At 55.4% G+C, this 23,503-nt stretch overlaps 1 protein-coding gene across 10 annotated transcripts in view; it reads left to right on the forward strand.

Moving 5' to 3' along the window:
• ABLIM3 (actin binding LIM protein family member 3) overlaps nucleotides 1-23,503 on the forward strand; it is a 63,812-nt gene that overhangs the window by 18,453 nt on the left and 21,856 nt on the right. For 8 of the 10 annotated variants that reach the window (XR_009959914.1, XR_009959916.1, XR_009959918.1 and 5 more), the window contains exons 2-4: nucleotides 17,019-17,159; nucleotides 19,754-19,937; nucleotides 20,457-20,569. Coding sequence is in view for 3 of the 10 variants with exons in the window: in XM_062587610.1 (XP_062443594.1) it covers nucleotides 17,019-17,159; nucleotides 19,754-19,937; nucleotides 20,457-20,569 (438 nt within the window). In the remaining 7 variants the exon portion in view is untranslated. The remainder of the gene's footprint in view (nucleotides 1-17,018; nucleotides 17,160-19,753; nucleotides 19,938-20,456; nucleotides 20,570-23,503) is intronic. The other 2 variants (XR_009959915.1, XR_009959913.1) reach the window with 1 other exon arrangement.

The following is a 23,503-nucleotide window of genomic DNA, read 5'->3' on the forward strand; positions in this document are numbered from 1 at the left end:
TGACTCCATGACGGAGATGGCTCATGTACCCTCCAGCATGCTCTGTCCCATGGAGGCAGGAGCTCCTTTCTTAGTCCCTGTATTGCAGAGAGGGAGTTTATTAACTCTGTGGACCCACCTCCCTGTGAGGGTGCTGGCTTACAAAAAAGCCTCATATGTTGCCATCAATTGCTGGTCACCACTGATATCTGTCTGCTGGTCACCATGACTGCAGTGCTGCTGGCAGGGAAATGTCTCCTCTGAAGTGTCTCTTGTTCATCCTCACAGTGTCAAGAGGCTCTGTTCTTCCAGGTTCAAAGCTTTTAAAAGATGCTGTGCCTCATGAGGTTTTTACCCCAACCCCAGACAGTAGTGACTGCATGGATGGGATGGACAAACAGGCAGTGAGAGACTGCTGACATGGTGTTTCCTAGCATTGTCCAGAGGGATGGGTAACTATCTAATGCCTTGCACCATCCTGCAGTGTTTGTGGTGCCCAAAGACCCTTGGTGGCCATAAGGCTCTCGCTGGCACACATACCGCATGGCAGCTTGCCATCTGGCCAGCCCTGGAGCCTGATTCTGTTCCCTCTCTACCTGCCATATGCATGTGGAGGGGTCTCACATAAGCTGTGTAGGGGGATATGATACTTTTATGACCAGTTAAAGGCTCCATTTTCTACCTTTCACCGAATTAAAGTAGAGATTACAGTAGTTTAAGACAGCAGTAAGCATCATGTGTGTAATGTGCTCCCAGCTGGAAGGACCGTGTTGGGGCTTGGAGGCCTGGGGCTCTGCTGTGTCTTATTTGAAAGAAGGCTTGTGTAGTTTTGCATGGGATGGTCCATATTAATTGACTGCAGGTGTTTGTTTTGTCTGTTCTGGCCCAATGGCTTGTAGGTGGTTTGATGGTTTCAGCAGGGCTCCACAGGGACATGACAAGCGCACTTCAAAACTGCAGCACCAGGGCTGTGTTACACCCCATCCAGGAGCACAGCTGATGAAATCCCAGTTGTTTTAGAAAGCAGCATCCTGGATATAAGTGTGGATACTGGAATCTAGAGCCTGCTGAGGTAGCTCCCGATGCTGTTTAGCTGCCAGCCCTGAGCCATAATTCATCTCCTGGAATGGGACTGGCTGCAGGGTGGCTGGTCTTGAATGTCCTGCCTCTCAGCATTCACCGGTGGTATTGAGATTGCCCTTGTAACATATACCCCTTTGGTGAATCCTATTTATGGGGTGATTGTCCCCTCTGTGAGTCTAGGGCTCACTTTGCCAGCTGTCACCCCCAGTCTAAATTCCCCTTTCATTGCATTAATATCTATACAGTGTCTCTGGATAGAGATTTGATTTCAGTTCCCTCCCTGGAGTAAAAGAAGTTAAAAATAACAAGTCCAAGTCCCCTCATTCCCTGGCTATGATGTAGTTTCCCAAGTTGGAATTACAATGCCAGCATGAATATGGCTTAAAATAAAACAAATCAGTGCATTGCACTTACTCTGCAGAATGAGAGAACAAGCTCCAGTCTGGAGAAGTGACACAAAGGAAACTCTGCTCTTCTAACCTGTGCCTGTAGAAAGCACAAATTTATCTTTCTCATAGTGCTTGTGTTGGCCAGATGAGTGATGTTACACATAGTGCGATTAGTGGAATAATACAGGAGGTATTCAGCCCATCAGGGAATCAACAGATCAAAGAAGAAATCACGAAGAAATGAGCTTCGTGCATTACGGTTTCAGACTGCCTTTCTAGAGCATTGTATATAGACCACGTTGCCAAGTACTGGCAAGATGCTAAACTGAATTACTGGGGCAGGAGACGTGTCGAACTGAGAGGCCCTACAGTTCATCTGAAATAGGAGGGTGCAGACTCGCCAGCTAACTGGTGAATCCTCTTGGAGAGGCAGGTACCAGCCTACGTGAGCAACAGTGTGTTGCAAGGTGGCAGATTGCCAACCTGCATCTATCTCTCTAGTCTAACAGGGCTGTTTCTCTGATCTGCTATAGAAAATCCTAAATCCCCACATTTTTCACTCTCAGACACTGCCCTAGTTTGAAAATGCTGGCTCCTGACTTGCTTTGTAATATTTTAAATATAGCATCCTTTATGTTTTTGATGTATGTACCATATGTTTTGAAAACTGTAACAAAATCCATTGGGCTTGTGGGTGGAGGTTAAAGGGAAAAAGCATTTCCATACGGGAAGCCACAAATACGGAACACAGCAGCAAACAGAAAATCCCTCAATGCATCAGCCAGGAATAAGCTCCTTTCTGTCCTGGCTGTCTCCAGCACATTTGTGTGCGTGCAAAGAACCGGCTTGAATGTTTCCGTTGTGTCAACTCCTGTCCCTGACACCCTGGCACTGACTCCACCGTCCCCTCCAAGGCCCAGCATGAGATGCCACCATGTCAGAGACCATCCACCAGTCTGACCATTCCTTTGCCCAGTCTCTTCCTCACCATTTTCTTTTTTGGCTGGGACTGATCCCTCCAGCTAAAGCTGTCTCGCTGGTGGTCACAGATCTGCTCAGACCACCTACAGCAGAGGGGAGGAAGTCCTCAACCAGAGGCCTGCTATGTTCCCATGCAGCACAGACTCCCTCCCAGGACTGAATACAGACTCTATTTAGTAAGAAATTTGGCCAAAGCAAAATTACAAGTTAACAGTTTCACTGATTGATGAGGGCCTTAAGTTCAGAGTCTTCCACTCTGCAGATTTGGCACTCCTTGACTCTAGGAGCTCAAAAAGGCAACCCAAACCTGTCCAGCCCAGCAGAACAGAACAGAAAATAGCACCTTATGGGTTTGGGGCTGAGTTAAATCCTGAGCCAAGGCTCCCCACTCCTATTTTGTAGTTGTCTGAAGCTGCTCAGTGAGTTGTTTCTCTGGCTGTAGCAAACCCACTTGTCATGCCTCATGAATAAAATCCGGGGGAGGAGAGATGTGCTCTGGCCAGCGTCGTGCTGCCGAGCTGGCTGGCCCACTCACAGGCCACCCCACACATCCTCATCCCACTCCTAAGCAAATGTCACGAGGCACAAGGAGAGTCTGGGCCTCCTGGGGAGGTGACAGTCTCTGTGGAGGATCCCTTCACCTTCCCCGGGACCCCTCCTGCCACCAGTTCAACAGCAGGGCTCCTTTCACTCTATTGGGTCCACATTCACCTAGCTCCCAGAGGGAAGGTCTCTGGAGGTCCTCCAGAGGACATGGCCTCACGTGTTCCTCCTGAACCTGGGGCTCCACAGAGAGCCAGCAAGGTGAGCCACCTGTCTCCTGACCACATGTGTGGGTTTGTGCTCATCCTGATCCCTCTCCTGGGATAGTCGTCTGCCTGGGCCTAAGGCTTGGGAACCACAAGCCCAGCAAGCTGTAGAGGTTGCTGTATATCTGTGCAGGACACAATGATCTGCCCCACACCCCTTCATCATATACAATTTATTTGTATCTATTGTGGTTTGGGCAAGATTTTTAACTTGAAACAGATGTAAAGATGAAATTCCATCTTCAGCCTCTCAGCAGGGATCCCTTCTCGCCCGCCTCAAATAAACACACAGCTCAAAATGCTGATCTCGGAAAGTGCTGCACATCTGCCAGGGAGGCGGGGGAGACTGGTGGGAACAGCATCAAAAGCCAATGGAAGGAGCAGCCGCAACAGCCCTGGTACGGTCCTGAGGCCATGCACAGTGGTCAGTGAATTCCTCCTGAAGTAGGTCGGGTCTGGAAAGCAATGGATGAAGGCACACAGTGGTGAGAGGACAGGAGCACATTTGTCAACTTGCACTTTATTCCTGATCAAATCATAGTTGTAAAGCTGGAGGTTTGTACAGCACCGTAGGAGGTCAGTCCTTTCTTGGCAGATGCTGAGAGGTCTCTAGACCTGGAGCATGGCAGCCCCTCCTGAGCTGTGGAGGGTGAGACCAGGGGTCTCCAGCAGCTCTGAGCTGGCTTCTGCGTCTTCATGTTACCCTGGGCTTCGTGGCTGTGCTGGACGTGCAGCCCCGTGCCCTAGGCTTGCCACAGAGGGTCTGCCCGACCAAAACCAGCAATTCCTACTGATGCTGCAGCCTTTACTGGCAAGCAGCAGTGCTCAGCTGGGGTGAGGCAGCCCTGGGAGATTAGCAGAACTGACCCACGGTGGCCGGTGATGAGGGTGGCCAGGGCTGTAGCTTGCTTCACCGGGGAGGGTCAGGCTTCATCAGGCCTGCAAGCAGAGCCTTCCTCCTTTGCGGGGTGATTATTGCCTCATCCCACCTCCTAAATCGCGGCTGACCCTTCAGCATTGCGATCTAATCCCTCAAGAGAAACCTGTTCTGGCTTTCTGGGCTGGGATCCAGCATCTTAGCAGCCTCCTGAGTTGCAGCGCCAGTGTGCGTGTGTGCGTGCATCTGCCTGGGGGCGTTTGACAGCCTGCATCCCCCGCGGGGAACAGGCACCTCTGTCATCTCCCACTTGGGTGAAGGGGAGCGAGACAAGCTCAGCTCCCAGGATGTGCCCGTGCTTTGGATCTGACCCTTGGGAATGCCTCTGTGCCAGCCGCGTTGGTCTCTCCTCACTCACTGGCACGCATGCACCTCACACTCCCTCTCCCCCACGGCGCTGTGCTCCATTTTTCTCGAGAGCAAAGCAAATCAATAAGTTGTCTGCGCTGCCTGCTCTGGGCATGGGCGCGTTGCTCGTGCGGCGCAGGGCTCCCCGGCGCTGCACCGCGCCGGCTGCGTGCTGCACTGCCCCGGCAGCCCTGCAGCTCAGAGCGAGGAGGGGCCGGGAGACCTCGGCCGGCAGCCCCGTGCCGCCCGGCACGCCGGAGCTCCGCTGCCAGCTCTGCGCTACCACAGCAGCGTGAACGCCCCGGGGAGGAGCGGGAGCTGGCTGAACCCGTTCCTGGTGCTCGCGTCCTGCCCCGAGAGCGACTGGCGGAGGTGTGGGAGGCAGAGGAGGGCGCGTACGAGCTGTTCTGCCTCCTGGGGAGTCTCGCCCTGCAGCTGAGCCTCGCCTGCATGGCAGCCCAAGTCCAGCGACTCTGCGGGTGGACATGTGCCAGGTCAACCTTGCTGATGAACCCTCTCCATGCTCAGGGCTGAGAGGTGCAGGTGAGGCCACTGCTCGTCCTAGATGACAGGACCAACGTGGGGCAGCCCCTGCACAGCTAGGTCTGCTCCTGTACTGCGGTGGCCCTTGGACTTCTGGCCCTGGCATCGGGTGTCTCGTGGTGTAAGAATCTAGCCCTTTTGCTCCATCATGGCCTTGCATGTAAATAACCCTTCCCTAGAGGACTTTGCTGCCAGGAGTAAAGCTGGGAAGAGATGATTTGCTTGGACTGCTGCTGGACTAGGATAAGGCCCCCAGTGCATTTCTCCCTTCTTGGCCTGTTCTGTTTCTCCTCCCACTTGCTCCTGCAGTTTTCCTTTGCCTCCATAATTGTCTTGTGGTGTGCTGAACATAACTATCATGTCCAGGGCTTGGCCTAATGTTCCCTGTTTTCTTCTGGTCCACCCTGAAGAGTTTTGCTCCCCAGCTCATTTGCTGGCTCAGCCTAGAGCTGAGCAGATCAGATGGCTGCCTGAGAGTGAAAGCAATCAGCCTCCAGCACCCGAAGCCATCAGGCACCCACGCTCAGGCAAAACTGCCTGGAGGCAGGCAGAGGACAAGGTGAAATGAAACGGGGATCTGGTCCAGCTCTGCTGCAGCCCCCCCAAGCCATCTCCCCAGGCCTTGGAGGTTTGCTTGAGAGGCCAGAGCAGCCATGATCCAGTCCTCCGCCTCCCTGCCAGGAAGGAGGGATTCACTGCTGCACCTGAGGCAGGCACAAGCCAGGACCCTTTCCTGCTGGGCTGCTCCTTGCAGGAGGTTTGGGAAACCAGCCAGAGCTGGCAGGATGAGTTGCACCGCAGCTGTGAGGAGCTGGAGAGACATATAGTCCATGTGCTGGGGAAGCACCTCACTTCCCAGGTGCACTCAGCACTACTAGTGCCAAATTGTTGGTGGGGGCTTTACACTGCTGCAGTGGATCTGGTTGGATCAGTCAAACGCAGGGGAACATCTCTTCCCCAGCTGCTTATGGGAGCCTGGCCCGCAGGCACCCATACCAGGAGGAGGCAGTCCTGCTTGCCTCCGAAAGCAAGCTTGGGACTGCCATGATGCCCGCTGTCTGTCCTGCTGGTTGCCAGTCCTGGTCTGAGCCCAGCTAAGCCCGTGCTCCTGCAGCTCCACAAACCTCCATCCAGAGCCATCTCTGGATGCTGCCGCAGTGACTGACCTGGTGGACAGCCGCCGCTCTCCAGCTTCATGGTCAGGGCGTCTCCCTCTTAACTGGGCTATTTTGGGCCTCCTTCATCAGCCTTGTGTCAGAGCGGGGTGTGAGCTTCAGGGCTGTGACTAACTAACGTCCTCCACAAAGATTTTGAGATGAAGAAGGGAGCATGGAAAGTGGCTGATGGGCTTGTGGAGGTATAGAGCATCCTTGCTTCCCCTTGGAGAAGGGGCAGAGGGGACTATCCAGGCAGGGGCAGAACTGAACGTGACTCCACCACTGCCAAGGTACCGCTGTGCCCCGTTGTGCCTACTGGGTCCCATTCGGTGTAGCTCACTGCTTGGGGCTCACTGCGGCTCCTGCCCTGGGTGGTCATGCATTTCAGCCATTATTAATTAAAACGCAGTCTATCCGCTCTCTTCCTCTCCCCTAGATGCCGAGAACTGCTACAATATTCTCAGAGATAATATGGAGGGGAATTAAATAGTTACTGTGAAATTTGAGCTGTGCCCTTTCGAGTTTTATTGCAGCTCCTGGAGCCTGTGATTTCCCCATTGAGTACTACACATCCAGACCCACAGTCGGTGAAAAGAGCGTGCCTGCACGAGGGACTGGGCACGCCGTGTAAGATACGTGGGCAGCTGCAGTGCTTTCAGCCTGCATGCAGATACTGCGCACCAGGTGCTGGGGGATCTCTTTCCCATGAGCCGTTAGAGGGGCTGCATTTCTCCTCTCTGACTTGTGTGCCTATCTGTAGCACGCAGCACTCAGTCAGTATTACAGCTATTCTGGGATGTAGCCTGGGGTCCCTATGGGCCTGGCACTCTGGGTGTGATACTGCGTGTGAGGATGAGAACAGTATGGTTTGAGGAGAACAGTTTTCACGGTGGTATCGAAATCCCAGGGGCGTCTCTGTGTCTGGCTGCTCTTAGGAGAGCGTGGGCTGTGACGGCAGCTCCCAGCCAGGCTGCTCGGTTCCCTCCTCCTGCGAGGGCGAGCGCGTGGTGGGAAGACATCGGCTCTGCCCATCTCCCGAGCACAAGTGGCCACGCTGGGAGCAGAGGTGGGCAGCGGCTGGAGGAGTTTGCCTCCAGCTCCAAGTGCTGTGCACAGCCAGGCTCTGCCCAGGAGTGTTACAGTGAGGCGAAGCACATGCCAGCCCCTGTGCTTCTCCTGCAAGAGGGTCAACCTTCGTTCTCTCACGCTGCCCCCTTCTCCTTTTTCCTGCTGAAAATCTCTGCTGTAGGGCTCAGAGACTGCATGTGAGGTGGGGACTAGTGGGCACTCAACCTGAGGCAACCTGGCTGAACGTCCCACAGACCCTTCTCGGACAGGCTTGAAATGGGAGAAACAGCCTGGAGTCGTTCATTAGTCATTGCATAAAACCCAGTGCTCCCCGATAACGTCTCTGTCTGGGCATCAGATGGCCACCACGGGCACTGGAGGGATGGGGGTGCTGGTGGCAGGCCACTGGCCTCCTGCACGAGTCCTGCTTGCACCCAGCTCAGGGCTGGCATGCTGAGGGGTGGCTTGCAGAGCCCCAAGCTCTTCTGCAACAGGCACTGTGATGGCTGCGGATAAATGTGCTAATGCCAGGCGTCCCAGCAGCAATTTCAGTTCATGTTGCCATGACAAGCTGTATAAGTATTACCCAGGAAAAAAGATCCTGGCAGTGCTTGCTGGAGATGAGAGAAACTCAGTGCTGGCACAGAGGGCATGTACACACAGTAGAAGCCATGCACTCATGTCACTGTTAGCACGTTAAACTCCTGTCGCTTCTAACATGCGTCGTCTTTCACCGTCACACGTCCAAGCCCTGTGCCGCAGGTGTCCTGCCTTGCTCCAGCCTCCTCCCTTACTCCATGCCCACGGTGCTCATGCCCGTGTGCGTGCCCACGCACTCCCCAGGGCTTGTTCTCCTCCAGACCAGAGCACAGGGTTCCCGGCAGGGCTTATTCCTCGAAAGGGAAGGTATTAGCAGAATCTCTCCAGAGGCACCGTCCCAGAGCCATAGCATTTGCCAGGTGGTGGGAGGCTCATCTCAGCCTCATGCTCACCAAGCCTTCTGCTTCTTCATTTATTTAGTAGCTGGGATTAGTGAGTGGCAATTAAACTTTAAAGGGTGGTTCTGCACTGGAAAGCAAATGCTGTTAAAAACCCCAGCGCCTCTGAGCGGTCGCTGCTTCTGGTTTGAGAGCATGTTTAGTTTGCTAGCTATCAGGAGCACATGCTGCCAGGAGGGGTGGGGAGGGAGCTGAGCCCAGCTCCGCAGATGCAAGGCCAGCTCACACAAACAAACGTGGGCCAAGGGTCCTGGAAATGTTTAGCCACTGCAGGGTGCCTTGCCCGTGCTCTTGCTATTGCCTTGCGGGTGGCCAAAGGACCTCCTTCCCTGAGCAATTAGTCTTGTATCAGTGGTGGGTGCTACCTGTTGCATCTGGGTGCTACTGCATCCATGTGATGAAGGCTGCTCCTGCGGTCCTGGGGCCCAGCCATGATCCCTGGACGCTGCTGAGAGCTTGCGAGCCCCCACGGCACGGCTGAGTCACTGGGGGTTTTGGACAGGGTGTTCCCTGGCTCGTCAGCTCCGAGAAGGCCAAGGAATAGCTGTCAGGCTCACAAAGCTCGTGAGCGTTGAACAAGGCTCCCTACTGTTCTGCTGCTCAGCACTGTGCTCTTCACATTTCTCTGCAGCTGCGAAACTAGAAGAGCAACTTTTTCCTCTTTTTCTTGAGAATCTGTTAGAATCACATGATTCCAGCAGCTGGTGCTTTAAGCAGATCAGTGATATATTGGGGGCCTTAGCCCAGGAAACCCCACGTCTCCTGTAGTGGGGCCGGTCTGGAGCGAGCTGAGGCTGCGGGGTTGTGGTGGGGGCTTCTCCGGGGGGTTGTGGGCTTTCACTGCGCAGGGCAGGAGGCAAAACCTGTTGCAGCCTCAGTTGAGGGCGCTGGTGGGGTCTCCAGGTTTCCCCCTGCGTTTTAGGGCTCTGCCCAGCCTGCCTTAGGACGTAAACACCCTGCAGGCAGCCGCGGGCCCGTCTCCGCACGGCGGCTGCCAGGTAGCCGGGTTACTCCGTGCAGGGAGACAATCGCCGGCTGCCTCAGCCCGTGCATTTAGAGAATAATTTCCATGAACCCAGCCAGAAGCGAACTCTGCTGCACAGGCGCGAGCCCTCGCTGTTCATTGCACCCTTTTCCTTCCATCTTCCTTCTTTTTTCTCCTCTTTTTGCTTCTCTCTTTCCCTCTTTTTCTTTCCCTCGCTGTGTTTTTTGACCTTCCCCCCTCTCCTTTTAGCCTAGGAGCAATGTTTCCTTTCCGCGGGCCAGCTCCCACCCCAGCACGTGATCCTGGCATGTTCTGCTTGTTAGCATGAGGCTTTGGCACCGCGCAGGAACCTTCCCACATCGCTGTCCAGCCACTGCTGCTCCCGCAATTTGAGTCCACTTGACAGTTTGCTGCCTCCTACCCACCTCCCTGCTACAACTTGACATAAGCTCAGTGAAGAAATTGCCCCTGTGCTGGCTGCCTCTCTTGCTAGCGCAGCCTCTGCTCTGCTGGGAGCAGAGCCCGGTCCTGCCCTTTGGGCCCCTCCGTGCGGGTGTCGTTGCTCACCCAGTGAGAAGCAAGGTGCTGCTGGCTCTCCGGGCTGTGCAAAAACATCCGACCTCCTTCCTTCTCTTCTCCCACCTGCCCAGGCAGCATAGGCGCCTTTGGGCTCTGCGTCCCTGGGTTCGAGTCTGCAGCGAGCCCCAGGGTCGGGGCTGGAGCAAGGCCGGAGCGAGCGTTTGAGCTCATTAGGTGCCTGTTGCAGTGCCTCAGCCCAGCTGCCAGTGCTCCCGAGGGAGCGGATGGGAGGAGGCGCTGACGGGCTGGGTGGTGACACTCGGCAGAGCCTTGGGGAAGGAGAGGGGAGGCCACGGTGCTGGCGGAGGGTGCTGAGAGACGGGAGCGTCTCATGGTGCAGCGCTGCGTGGGGCGCAGGGGCTGGCGTTAGCAAGGCTGCGCATCCTCGACCTACCCCTGCAAGGAGAGGACACGCACAGAGCTTAGCGGGAAGGATCTCGCTGGCGTTATCCTCCTTGATATCCAGCCATGCTCGTTCAGGTCCTCCCTGTGATACCCCGCTAGAGAGGACTCCCTCCCGCTTTGCAAACGCCGGCGCCGGCCCGGCGCTGTGCGGAGCTGCGGCTGCCTGTTCCAGCCCTGTCCTGCTGCTGGCAGCGAGGTGCCCTCGCCTGAGCAGGCATCTGCCACTTCAGCTCCGCTGGCTGCCTTCCTCACTGGCACCCACGCCTTGTTTATGTCCTTCGTCACGCCGAGGGAGGTGACATGGTGCAGGAGTGACAGCAGTGGGGGACAAGGGGACAGCGGGAGGCAGGTGGAAGCAATAATTGGTCATGATCTAATTAGGGATGCCCAGGGCTAGATTAGGAGTGGTGACACAGTAGAGGATTTTTAGCTGTAAGCCACAGATGGTTCTGCCTGGAAGCAGGGAGAGAAGAAGCCAGCGTGGACTTGCTGGGAGTTCGTAATCCTGCCTGCATGATGCTCTGTGCCATGAGGCTCCGGGAGGGAGTCTTGCCCCAGACTCCTTCCTCCTGCGGGGTGCAAAGAGAGGGGAGCCTGGCGTGACCCCATCACGAGGCTATCTGCAAGGGGGGCTGGCGAGCCACCTTCCAACCCCTTAGCAATGTACGCTGCTGATCAGGGCAGTTAAGAGTCCCTTGATCTTAGCTGCAAGATTTTGAAAAATTTGTAATTGGTTCCAGTTTCGAAAAAGAGACTTACTGATTTTTGCAAATGGGCTTTTCAGATGAAAAACTAGAATGAAAACTTCTATGTGTAGGAGTTTGTTTAAAAACCTGAATATTGGTACTGAACCATGAAACATTTCTGGATTTTACTTAGAAGAAAGATCCAAAGAAAAAATTAAGAGGTAAAAAAAAGGTAAATATATAATATTCTTTTGGTCCAAATGCCTCTTTGAACTAAGTGGAAAACACTGGCCAGCTACCTGAAAACCAGGATGGCCACAAAAATGCCACCACAAATTCATGGCCAGCAGCCTAGGCCAAGGACCCTGACTGCTGTCCTGCTTCCTCCCCTGCCCAGCACCGGCTTTGGGCGCCCAGCATAGCTCAGCGCAGGGCCCTGCGCGGCCCGGGAGCCGTGCCGAGGCCGAGCGGCGTGGGCTGGGGCTGTGCTGGTGCACAGCGTCACGCGCGCACCTCCGGCCTGAGCTGCGCTCGCGGGGGTCCTGCGTGGCCGGGACTGGTGCTAACCCGCTGCTGCGAGCCCTCCCGTCTGCTTGAAGGTGATGCTGGGGCGCAGCGGGATCGCCCCGTCCCGGCTGCGCGCCGCGACCAGCCGGGAGGCCGGAGGAAGCGCTCCTCTTCCCGAGGCCAGTCTGCGTGTGATACCAGCAACGCGGGGCCGGTGCATCGGGCCAGGAGCATCCTTTGGCGTGGTTTTGTCGTCCACTTTCTCAGCCTGGGACGGCTGGACTAGATGCGAAGCGCCTTTGGGAAAGGGCATCTCTGTTTGGCTCCGAGCCCGTCCTTTCCCTTCCTCTCCCAAGCGTTTTTATGGCCGCAGCCCAGCTCCTCCTGCCCTCGCCGCTTCGCGCTGCGGGATGGCGGGAAGGACTCCCCAGGCCAACTGCTGCTGAGACGCCCAGGTCGCGGTGCCGGGCTGGATCCGCGTGGGAGCTCCCACCCTTCCTGCCCTGCCGCCCTCGGGGCGCAGCCAGGCGCCCGGCCCGGAGGGGAAATCCTCCGGAGGGGCTCGGAGCTGCCCCGCGAGCCCATCCGCTGCCACCCCAGGCTCTGCTCTCCGGGAGTTGCGGAGAGGCGATGCGATGCGGGGGGATTTGGGATGCAGGCTCCCGGGGTCCCGGAGGGCCGCCGCTGCCTCTCCGAGCAGGGATTTCTCCCGCGCTGTTTGCCCCCGCTCCGGCACAGCACGTCCCGACCCCGGCGCTTCACCTCAGCCTCTCCCTCAACATAATGCGCTTCCAGCGAAATTCCTTTCTGGCCAGTCATCGCCGTCCCTCGGCCTCGACGCCTCCGCCAGCGCTGGGTCGTGCTTCCTCTTCCTGAGCCGCCCCGGCCCCCCGGGGCTCCCGGCTCGTCCTGCTGCTCCCAGCCCCTTCCTCGCTGCGCCGTGCCCCTGACCGCCTCTCCGGGAAAGGCTCCCTGCTCGGGGCCGCTGCCGCCCCCCTCCCACGGCGCTGGCACGCGTCCGCCTCAGCTTCCCACGGCGGCACCGCCTCGTGCTGTTGAGCGAAGGGTGAATGCTCGGCTTTTCCACAGCGCCCTTCACCTGTGGTTCTCCAAGTATTGTGCAAATATTAATTACTGGTAATTAATTAAATCAGGCCTCCCCATCCCCTGTGGAGGTGCTGTTTCATAAACACGCTGATAGCAAACATCACGTCAAGGCAGGATCTCCAAGCTGGGTGGGAGCTTGCAATTACCTATTGCTAGTGATGCAAATTACCTATACCTAATGATGCAAAACTCACCTGCAGCAGTTTCTACCTAATGGGCCTTCCTGGAGGGCTAATGGGTTAAAAGAGGGAGTGGGGGTGAGTAGAAGAAAACCAGGAGGATAGGGCCTTATCCTGGTCCTGGGATAACAAGTGGATGTTAGAAATGCTCCTTGGTTTCCTGTTGTTTGCAGCTCCTGTAAAATTGATCCTGGCTTGCCCTGAGTAGGGTAGGTGGCTCGGGGGTGTGGGTAGGGAGCGGAGTAGGGCTGAGCAGCTCCCCAGCAGCCTGTGCTCTGCTGTGCTTGCTGCAGGCCAGCTATTCAGCCCCACGTGAGCTGCTGCAGGTGCTGTCCCTTCTCCTTCCCCCATGGGCAACAGCTCCTACTGCAGCTCTTCTCCTCTGCCTGGTGCAGTTTAAAAATGAGCAGTGCCTGGGCTTTGGGGTGGTTGGCAGGGCTGGCAGGTCTGTCCCCAATGCTTGGAGTCCCCTCTGAGCTGAGGTCACGGTGCTGGTGGCAGCACTGTGTGATTGGCTGCACCCTGCCCATGGACAGCAGCTTGGGGCCAGCCCATTCCCTCCTGCGTTCGGCCTCCAGGCTGGATTTGCATCATCTTTGAGCTGCTGTTTCACAAGGTAGGTGTTCATCTCCCCATCCTGCTGCCCTTTGGCAGAGGGCCAGGCACCGTGCTGCAGTGTATGCAGCATGCTGCCATCCAGGATGGGAAGGCAGGACGGGAAGACGAACAAAACTGACCCTCTTGAGATGGAAGGTGATGCTTTGGGAAGGAAGGAGGAGGTCTCCCAGTAATGCAGCGCAGGAACCCAGAGGTAGCCAGCAGCTGGGTGTCTCAAAGCACCTCGCACCTCCTTCCTGGGCTGGTGATGGCCTAGTACTTGCACGCTCTCCCTCTGCCCTTGCTGTGGACTGAGCTCCTCTCTACAGCTTTGGCTGCTCTTTGGAGGCTTCATCTTGCCCCCATCCAAACTGCTCAGGCTGTGAGCTCTCTTGCTTGCATATGGCTATTGCTGCCTGTCTTGAGGATCACACCGGGCACCAATCTGTGACCGGAGCTGCCATCTTAATCCAGATCAGTGGGAAATCTGTCGTGTGCCCACGCAGCAGCTTGCTGCCTGGCCTGGGCTGCAGCAGCTTCTTGGGATGGAGCTGCTGTGATGCGCTCTGTGGATCAAACCCACCACAACACCAACCGGCACGTGGAGGTGGCCCCAGAAGAGTCCAGCCTAGGGTAGCCTTTTGTGTGCTTACATTTGAGAGCAAAAATGCATTAATCACTATGCAAAGCCAGATTAATTTCTTGCTAGATAAGCAAGAGCAGGGGCAAAGTGGGGTGAGATTAAGGCATTCCTTGGGCAGCTCCCACCCCTTCACTCTGACTGCTGTATCTCAGCTTGCAAGGCCACTAATGCTACTTACATTATTACTGGATTATTTTGGGGGTAATGAGCTTTGCCCTGATCAGCTGCCCCTCTGCTCAGGGGTGTTGTGATGTGTAATACTTCCTGCACGAGGTGGGCAGCTGGTTGCTCGAAAACAAGCAGAGCCCCAGCAAAACAATGCATTAATGTTCCCAGGGAAAAAATCCAGCATGGGCCTGAGGTTAATCGCAAATCAAGGCGCTTTCTGCTTAATGCTGAACAAAGCTAGGAGGCAGAAGGGTGATGGTGCCCTAAGCAAGGTCCTGACCCTCCTCGATGGATGCAAATCAGGAGCAACTGTATTTATTTAATCTCTGCCAGCTGTGTAATAGAGTTGTAAGCACCTCTTCTATCCTAAACTTTTTCCTGCTTCCCTTTCTCCCATCAATCCTGTCAGCCTGGGGGCTTTGTGGCATGTTGCTATGGACACCAAGAAGTTTCCCTTAGAGACCAGAAGCCTAGAACAAGTGATACCTGCATTTTTTGCCATTTATATTATTATTAATGTTTATTTAAATGTTGATTAATTCCTGGACTTTCTCCTCACCTCCCTTGTGCTTTACAGGCCAAAGTTTGTGGATTAATGCGGCTGTGTCTCAAGGCTTGGCTTCTGCTTTGTTCTCTGAGAGGGTGCAAGCATGGGGTGTATGGGAGGAAGTTTCAATGCTGTCACTCTTGCTCTGCTGAAGACCCCTACAAGAGAGATTTCCTCATCTATTGCACAACCAGGAGGCCCAGTCTTGGAAAGATCCTGGTGCGATCAGCCCCAGATCTTCCCCCAGTATGCTGCAAGGATGTTGTAAAGTTCACAGGCTCCTCACAGCTTCAGGAGGTGGTCGTGGAGCCCTGTGTTCCTAGAGCTTTGCTCCTCCCTGCAAAACATACCTGCAAACACATGGGCAAGGGCACCCTGTTCCCCCTTTACAGAGGGTTTTTCATCATATTTGGGACCTCAAGGTAATTTAGATCTAGAGACAGGCACAGAATAAAAAGTCTCTGCTGGCCTGAACTCCAGGATTGACTCTCATCTTATAGTACCTCTGATACTGTATGCTTTAGTACCTAAAGTGCCTTTGCTGACCCATGAAAGCTCTTAGTCTACAAGAGCATGCACTGGAGAGAAATCCCAGCAGCTCTTGCAAGTTTACTCCAAGTCCAGAGTCTGAGTTTCACAGCAAGGCTTAAGGGAGGGGCCCACAGAAAAGCCTCTCAACTTCTTTTGTGGCCTTCAGGTCAGGGTTCACAAGGCAGCTGAGAGGTGGTAGCCTCTAATCTGTGTCCCACAGATCCATAAATCCAAGGCATGGAGTGGTGCTCAGGAAGGGTTGGCTTATTTTGGCATTGCTCTGACCCAGCAAGCATCGCAGCAGGCAGTGCTCTATGTTCATAGTTTGTCTCAGCTACTGGTAAACTGGCTCTTCTGGGCAGTTGGCATGTGAAATTGGATTTTACTGTGAGATAGTCTCTAATGTCTCTTTGACTTTTCTTTGTTTTTGAAGCCAATAATGGGCTGATTCTCTCCCCCGTCATACGATCTGCCCCATGGTGAATGAAGAGCCTTTCTGACAAGTGATCTCTTCTGTTCCTCCCTGCCCTGGAAGGTTGTTTGTGTACCAGGTTTCAGAGCTGTTTCTCTTGTTCCTGGGAGGGCAGTTCAGCACCGGGTCAAGTCTCAAGTCTATTGAAATCCCTGCCCTTTACAGGTCGTCTTGCCCGGATCGCAGCTCTCTCTGGGATCTCACAGCAAACAAGTCCTTTATGGCTTGGCCCATGAGTGCAGTGACAGGCAGCCCAAGCTCCCACAACCAACACGTGCAACAGCAACTCTAAAAGCAGGGAAGGCAGGAGCTGCTCTTCAAAGTGTTTTCTGTACGTGCTTGTATTTGGAGATGGTGCTGAGACAGCAGAACGGCAGTCTGCTCTGTGCAGTTCCTCCCCTGGAGCGTGGGCTGAGATTGCAGTGTATCAGCCCTTCAAGGTGGTCTGCAGAGCTGTGGGAGGAGGGCTGCGGAGTCGGGGTGAGTCCCAGGCTGTTCTCCCTCTCTGTCTGCAGCAGGAGAACTTGGCTCGTGCCCTTAGCGCTGATTTGCTTGGGGTACAGATCCTGCTGACAGTGGGGTTGGACTGCCCTCCCCTCTGCTGTGGCCCCCAGGCTCATGTGCTGTGGCTGCCTGCTGTCCAGCACTGTTCCTCAAAGAGCAGCGGTACTGGGATGCTCTGGATCACTGAGAAGCTTCAAGTCTAGCCTGGGCCAAACTTCTCAAATCCTTGAGAACTCTTTGAGAAATTACTTCTTCAGCCACTTCCTAACCAAACAAGGGGAGACTCCAAAAAGTAACAGTCTCTTCCCATGCTGCTGCCAGATTAGTGCTTTCTGGTGCTTTTTTGACTGTACCAGGAGCAACCCAGGACCAACCAAGGGCTGAGCAGACCCAGGCATCATGCAGGTGGCTGGTCCCTGTGGTGCCTGCTTTGGAAATAGAGTGCCTTGGGAGCTCTGCCTGCCTTTAGGGGATACCAAAAAGGAATATGTGAGAAACAGCACTGGAACCTGCAGACAGTTACCCATGAGTCAAGCACTGGTGGCCCCCCTTCTATGGGGACAAGGAGAGCCCAGTGTGCTAGATGGAGAAGATAAAAGCCCACAGATCAGGGTCAAGGAGTATTGGCATGTTTTTGTCTGTCCTTTGCCACATAGCCTCTCCCTAGCAATACCTAACATCTGGCTGCACTGTCATGGTCGCAGAAGGGGTCTCTTCCAGCCGGGCTGAGGTCAGTGCTGTGACTCCCAGCCAGTGTTCCCTGAATGCTAATGGACCTTTCCTCTCTCTTGCTTTTGTCTCTCTCCTTTCTGCCAGCAGTTCCCTATCAGCAAAACCCATATACCCCTGGAAGCAGTTCCACCGTTATCCAGTGCTACCGCTGCGGAGACACATGCAAGGGGGAAGTGGTACGCGTCCAGAGCAATCACTTCCACATCAGATGCTTCACCTGCCAAGGTAGGAGAGCACAGCCCAAAGAGCCAGTGCTCAAGCTGCCCCATGGGCTCTGCGTGCAATTTGGAAGGGTAAAGGCCAGGGAGAGCCCAGCCCAGCCTGCGGAGATGTAATTGCACCCTCAGCAGTGGCTGTTTCCCACAGGGAATTTGATGCTGTGCAAGTGGGGAGGTAAAGGAGCTGGCAGTGACCTGGGGCCAGTGATGCCCCTGTGGCCACATGAAAACCAGCAGACCAGTCTATGTACTGGGATGGCCAAGACCTGGGCACAGTTACCATGGGCTGCCTGAATGCCACCAACCTGTGCCATGCCAGCCCCAGATATACCTTCGGCCCATGTGTGTGATTCAAGGGACAGCAACATCCGTCAGCCACCTGCCCCTGACAAGGGAGGAGGAGCTGTTGCAAGCCTGGTGGAGGACAGGCCAAGCTGCTTGTGATGGGGCTGGAGGTAGATGACTGATCACTGCCACCATTATGCTGGCAAGCGGGGATGAGATGGAGACAAACAGCAGGGTTTGGCTGGGGCCCTCTGCACTTGAAGGGTGAGCTGGGCATGGGAAGGAGCCCCCCCTGCCCAGGCAGTTCTAGGGGTGCACAGGGCCCAGAGGAATGTGGGGGTTGCTGAGCTTAGGAGGGTGGTGGGAGTTGTCCCCTCCTGGCAGGGGGACTGAGCCATGCTGCTGCTCACCCAGTGAGCTCCAGGCTCCTGATGCCCTCCCCAGAGGATGGAGGTTGCTTGAGACCTCCCTGCAGCTGGATGCAGGAGGAGGAAAGCTGAGGAGCTGTAAAGCTAACAGCCCAGAACTGATCCTTAAGGGCTCCTTAGTATGTTCGTTAAAACAACTGGTATTATGAAGGCCAGTGGCCCATTTCGTAGATTGCAAAGCATCAAATTACCAGGATTTTTAAAGGTCTCTGGTCTCCTGAGCTCCCATCACCTTGTGCTAAGTAGGGCATAAATCTCTGTCCCCTTGGCCACCACTTCACTGTTCCCCTTGCAGCAGCAGAGTTTGGCTGCAGGGGAGTCTGCCTCTGGGGTCAGCAGCATTCCTGCTGGGGCCCATGGGTGCCTCCACACCCTGTGCCCTTCTTGTGGCATGGCCAGCCCCAGACCTCCACGTGGGCATGCAGGTGCCCTCAGGGCTGGCTGACATGTGCACCGCCTGGTGCTCAGACGCCCTTTGCCCTCTTCCCCTGCTCAAGTGTCTGCAAGGAGCAGAAAACTGCTCATCCAGACAAAGAGCTCAGACAGCCCTTAGCTTCAAAGGGGACGAAGAGCCGGCAGGGAGAGTTTGGCAGTGCTTGCTGCCTGATTTCCAAGTGAAAGGGAATAAATAATGAGCGGAAATCCTCTTGTTTCACCTTCCCTCACAGCTCGTACCCCCTGCCACCTCAGACTCACTTTCCTGGCTCCATGCCAGCCCAGGGCTTGCCTGCATGCTGCAGCCACCCCTTGTCCTGCTGCCCTGAGGGCCTGACCCACAGCTGGTGCAGCCTGCAGAGATGTGACCTGAGTCCCAGAGCAAACAGGGCCTCAACCTGCCTCCAGTGGTCTTGCTTCTGCTTCTTGAGGCTGTCCCAGAGCTGGTGGCCAGTCTGTCTGTTCATCCATGCTCAAAGGGAAGCACTGAGTCCCTGTTTGCCAAGGGCAGCAGGTCCTGTTCCCTGTACCCACTGGGGCTACTGCTAGCAGCTCTGGGGAGGAACAGAGTGGTGCTATGGAGTACTCTGCAGGGAGGGAAGGGACAGGAGCCACTTCTGTGTCCTGGGACCTGCACATGCCTGTAGGCCCGAGGAGGGAGGTGGGCAGTGCAGCTTGTGCTTAGCCCCCTGGAGGTCCCTGCCTCGTGTCTGGCTCCACGGCCATGGTGCTGAAGCCCCCAGAGAGGCCTCCAGCCATGCGGCAAGCATCTTGGCCTGGAGACGTGCTGGGCCACAGTTGCCCCAGCACATGCCCAACACTGTGCAGTCCCGTTCTTGGCTTCCTGACCTCCTGAGGAGGGACAAAACTTGCCCGGGTGCCATGGGGTCCGGGGGATGCTGCAGGCCCTCTCAGGGCCAGGAGGGGATGCTATGGGCCCTCCTAAGCTGTCTGCACCAGGTTGTGCAGGCTCCAGCCAGTTCCCCTCCCAGCCCTGGGGCACCTCTGGGAGCACCCAGCCCTTGTTGTCCCGTCAGCCCCATCCTGCACCCCGCTGCAGCCCAACACTGACATCTTGTGGTGCTGGGGGAGGTCCCTAGCTGGCCTGCTGGGAAGGGAAAACCCTCCAAGATGCCTGCAAAAGGCAAGGTGCTCTACAAGCTCTAGAGGATACATTCTCACTGGCTGCAAGGAGCCAAGGCTCTGCAAGGCTGCTGCCTGTTTGGGCAACATGTGGCCCAGCTGCCAAAATGGGGAATGCACAGAGGGGCACTGGCCCTGGTTGCTCCAGCATGCACTTGAGATGTGCCTGCCAAGGGTGCTTGTGTTGCTGCAGCCTCGCTTGCCCTATGCAATTGTAGGCACCATCAGTGACATAGGCAGGAAGGGGCTTGGTGGTGGAGGGGCACTGGGATGACATTATCCCCCAATGGGTGCATGTTCTTCTCTCCAGTGTGTGGCTGCGACTTGGCCCAGTCAGGCTTCTTCTTTAAGAACCAGGAGTACATCTGCACCCACGACTACCAGCAGCTATATGGGACCCGCTGCGACAGCTGTGGGGACTTTATCACCGGGGAGGTCATCTCTGCCCTGGGAAGGACCTACCACCCCAAGTGCTTTGTGTGTAGCACGTGCAGGTGAGCTGAAGCTGTGGCTGCAGGGCACCCAGCCCCTTTCCGTGGGGACATAGCAGTGGAGCAAGAGAGGTCTGCTCTGCCCCATGCAACCTTTGTTCAGGCACGGGGAGAGAGGGCTGTTCACTTACCCTCAGCTCTTAAATCTCTTCTCCAGAACTTGGCCCCTCAGTGAACATCTCTGAGGCATTTGCTTAGTGGAAAACCTTCACAGATAATGAAATGGCTCCAAACCCTCTCTTTGATGCCTGGCGGCCTGCCTTAATATCTGACATAATCCTCCCAGCCCTGCCCATGTGCATGCTTGCTGCCTCACCTTGCACCCTCAGCTGAGCTCAAGGAGGGTGCTGGGCCTGCTTTGCTCCTGCACAGGCTGGCCCAGGGCAGCAGGTCCCACTGTTGGGGGGCAGGGGGAACAGAGCCTCACGGGTGATGGCAGAAAGGCTGAGTGAGCAGGGGCAACCAGAGCACGGTGTGGAGAGGAGTGTGCGTCTCACGTCGCCACCTTCTCTTTGGCTGCAGGAAGCCGTTCCCCATCGGAGACAAAGTCACATTCAGCGGGAAGGACTGTGTCTGCCAAAACTGCTCCCATTCGCTGATCAGCACCAAACCCATCAAGATCCATGGGCCCAGCCGTAAGTTGACCGCTCATATACGTTGGCAAGGAGAGTTATCACATGAGCCTTCTTCAGATCCTGATCCTTGGAGTTATCAGGGTTACTGGTGGCTGTTCCCTCCCACTTGGTGGTACTGGGGCTGACTGGGCCTTCAGGAAAACCAGCCAGTGTGAGAAGCCAGACACCCAGACACCCTGGCTATGATGTACAGCCTGCTTTATATTTGCTATCCCTTATTTTTCTTTTTTTTTTTTTTTTTTTAAGCAATTGGAAAGCTTGTCCCCTGAGTTTCCTAAAAGGGGACAGCTTAGTCTATTCCTGCTCAGCCTGAGTACTGATCAAGACTGGGGTACTCCTGGGCTCGGCTCCCCTCTCTAGGCCAGACTAGGTCTTTGGGAAGTGCCTGCAAGTGCTTCAGGACCAGCATGCAGTGCAGCACAGGCAGATGAAAGTTTGTGGAGACTTTGAAAGGGGAACAGGTAACCTCTCAGCTCCACCCAAGTTTTTTTTATGCTACGCACATTCACCTCTGGTTTCGGAAACTCTCTTGGCCTGTTTGTGACCTGGGCAGGTGCTGCCGCCAAGCCTTTTGCTGTCTGAGACAGCAACAAAATTCTGGAGACAGGGATTGCTTTGCAGCAGTGCCCAGATGTGGGTTTGCAGCAAGTGGCAGAGGAGGAGTTCACTTTCCTGGTGGGCGTTGCACATCCCAGCATTGCTGGGATTCCCAGGAGATGGTGTGGTCAGGAGAAGGCAGGAGATCCCTTGGCCTGCCCACTGTAGCTGTGTGCTTTGGTATGAACCAGTTCCTGCTGTCACATCAGAGAGCAGATCCTGGCAGCAGGAAACTGCTGGATCTTGTACTTCCAGCTGCTAAAGACAGGCTGCCCATAGGGGGAATCCTGACTTTCCTTCTGTGCTGCGCTCCAAGATCTCTCCGTATGTGACTAGCAGCCTGGGAACACACACCAGGCTTTCCCAAGGGCTTGAGTTATGCAATGTCTCTACAAGCAGGCTAGCTTTGAAAAGCTCTTTATGCTGATGATCCTAACCTAAAACTCAGCAAGAGCAATAGAAAAGCTCTTTTGGAGGGATATGGCCTTGTTTTTTACCCCAAGTTGTTTTTTACCCCAAGTTGTTTCTTATGATACTTTCTCTTCATATCATACCCATCTCACAGCATTTGTACCACAGTCTTTCCTTGCTGCTGGCTCTCTGACTCGGGCCACAGCCAAATTAAACATAGTGACCTCCAGAGCATCCCTTGGGTGTTGAGCTGTTGTTTGCAGTAGCGTGAGACCATCTCCAGGGTGAGAGAACTGCAGAGGGTTAGCATGTGGCCCATGCTTTGCTGACCATATGCCCACCTTTACTGCCCTCCAAGTCACTGGGAAATTGCCTAATGCATGGGAGGAAAGGAGAACCAGGAGCCATGCCACTGCACAGTGACCGAAACCCAGCCCTGTCACAGGGCCTGAGCTGCAGGGCCCTGTCCGTGGGAAGGGAATGGGCAGCCAACATGCAATGTTTCTTACCTCCTCTTCTCTCCCTTCTCATTCCCCTGCCTGTCATCCCTCCTCTGGAAATGTGCTCAGACACTGCTCTCCAGCCAGCAGAGCAAGGTTGCCTGAGGGCACCATGGTTTATTCATGGGCAGCTGCAGGCAGCAGCCAGATGTACCTGAGCCTGCTGGCATCTCCCCTCTTGCCAGATGGGCATGTTTCTCATCAGTGGCATTGGCAGTGCCACCCTTGAAGGGGTGACAGAGCCAGCACACCTCCATCGGGGTGGATATTGGAGGAGGCTGGCACGCAGCCCACATTAGTGACCTCTAAGAGGAGGCTGTCCCTAGAAAAAGGATGTTGTGCCTCTCCCTGCAGCCCCAGAGCTGTGAGCAACTCAAAAACCAGGGCTGAGGCAGTTGCATGAGACAGGGAATGGCCAGTAGCATGGGGTCAAAAATACTGCCCCACTGTGCAGGGACTTGATGTACATTTCCTGAGGATGAAGTGAGTAGAAGAGCATGCCTGTTCAGGTGGCCTGCAAGGTGATGTTGCTCCACAGGCATTGCGGAACAGAGCGATATGGCAGTGAGGGAGTTAAGGAGAAACTCCATCCAGCCCTGCGGGCCTGAAGCCCTTCGGCACTAGAGGCCAGAGAGAGAAAAGGACAAGGAGGAGTCAAGGTCAGGAGTCTGAGGCCCATGTGCTTCCTGCTCCTGGCCTTGACAGGAGCCAGGGGAAACAGGGAAAGGAAGGGAGTCTCGTAAATACTGCAGCAGGGCCGGATGCGGCTGCTGGAGAGCACAGCCCTTCCTTTGCTTCACTCGCTGCCAGATGCTTCCCACCACTCCCACCCCCAGAGGAGAGTCACTTGGAGACCTGTCATGGACAGCACAGTGCCAGCAGCACATGCAGTACCCCTAGTCTAAGCTGCACCCGGCAGGGAAATGCTGCTCCATGCCAGGGCTGCCATGGCAGGTGCTCAGCTGGCGTGGCCAGGTGTTGCTCCACAGTCTCCCAGCAACGGCTTTACTCCATGGCCTGATGCCTCATCTGCCAGATCTCTGGACAAGGGAACATGCTGAGGTGGTATATTCCCATCCAGGGAAATGGCGAGAGAAAGGAGTCATCACCAGGGATGCCTGTGGAGTAGTGTCACAGCCAGCCTTTTTACAGCAGGATCATCACCTAGAAAAGAAGATTCACTAGGGCGGGGGTGCAGGGCTTTCCTCTGAGCCCACGAGGAGTGCATTAGCTCGTGGGTAAGCATGTGAACCCCTTCGTGTGGATGTGCAAATTCAGCTTCTGCTGTTCATGCTCAAATCCACAGCTCTGCTTTCTGTCCCACCTTGCACAGGGGACGTGTTAAGTGGCTAGGGTACCCTGAGTTACCCAGCAAATGCAGGAGGCTCATGGGTTGTCTCTCAGCATTGCCAAGCCCTCCTGGTGG

Source organism: Rhea pennata, chromosome 14 (genome assembly GCF_028389875.1).
Source record: "Rhea pennata isolate bPtePen1 chromosome 14, bPtePen1.pri, whole genome shotgun sequence".
Lineage (NCBI taxonomy): Eukaryota > Metazoa > Chordata > Aves > Rheiformes > Rheidae > Rhea > Rhea pennata.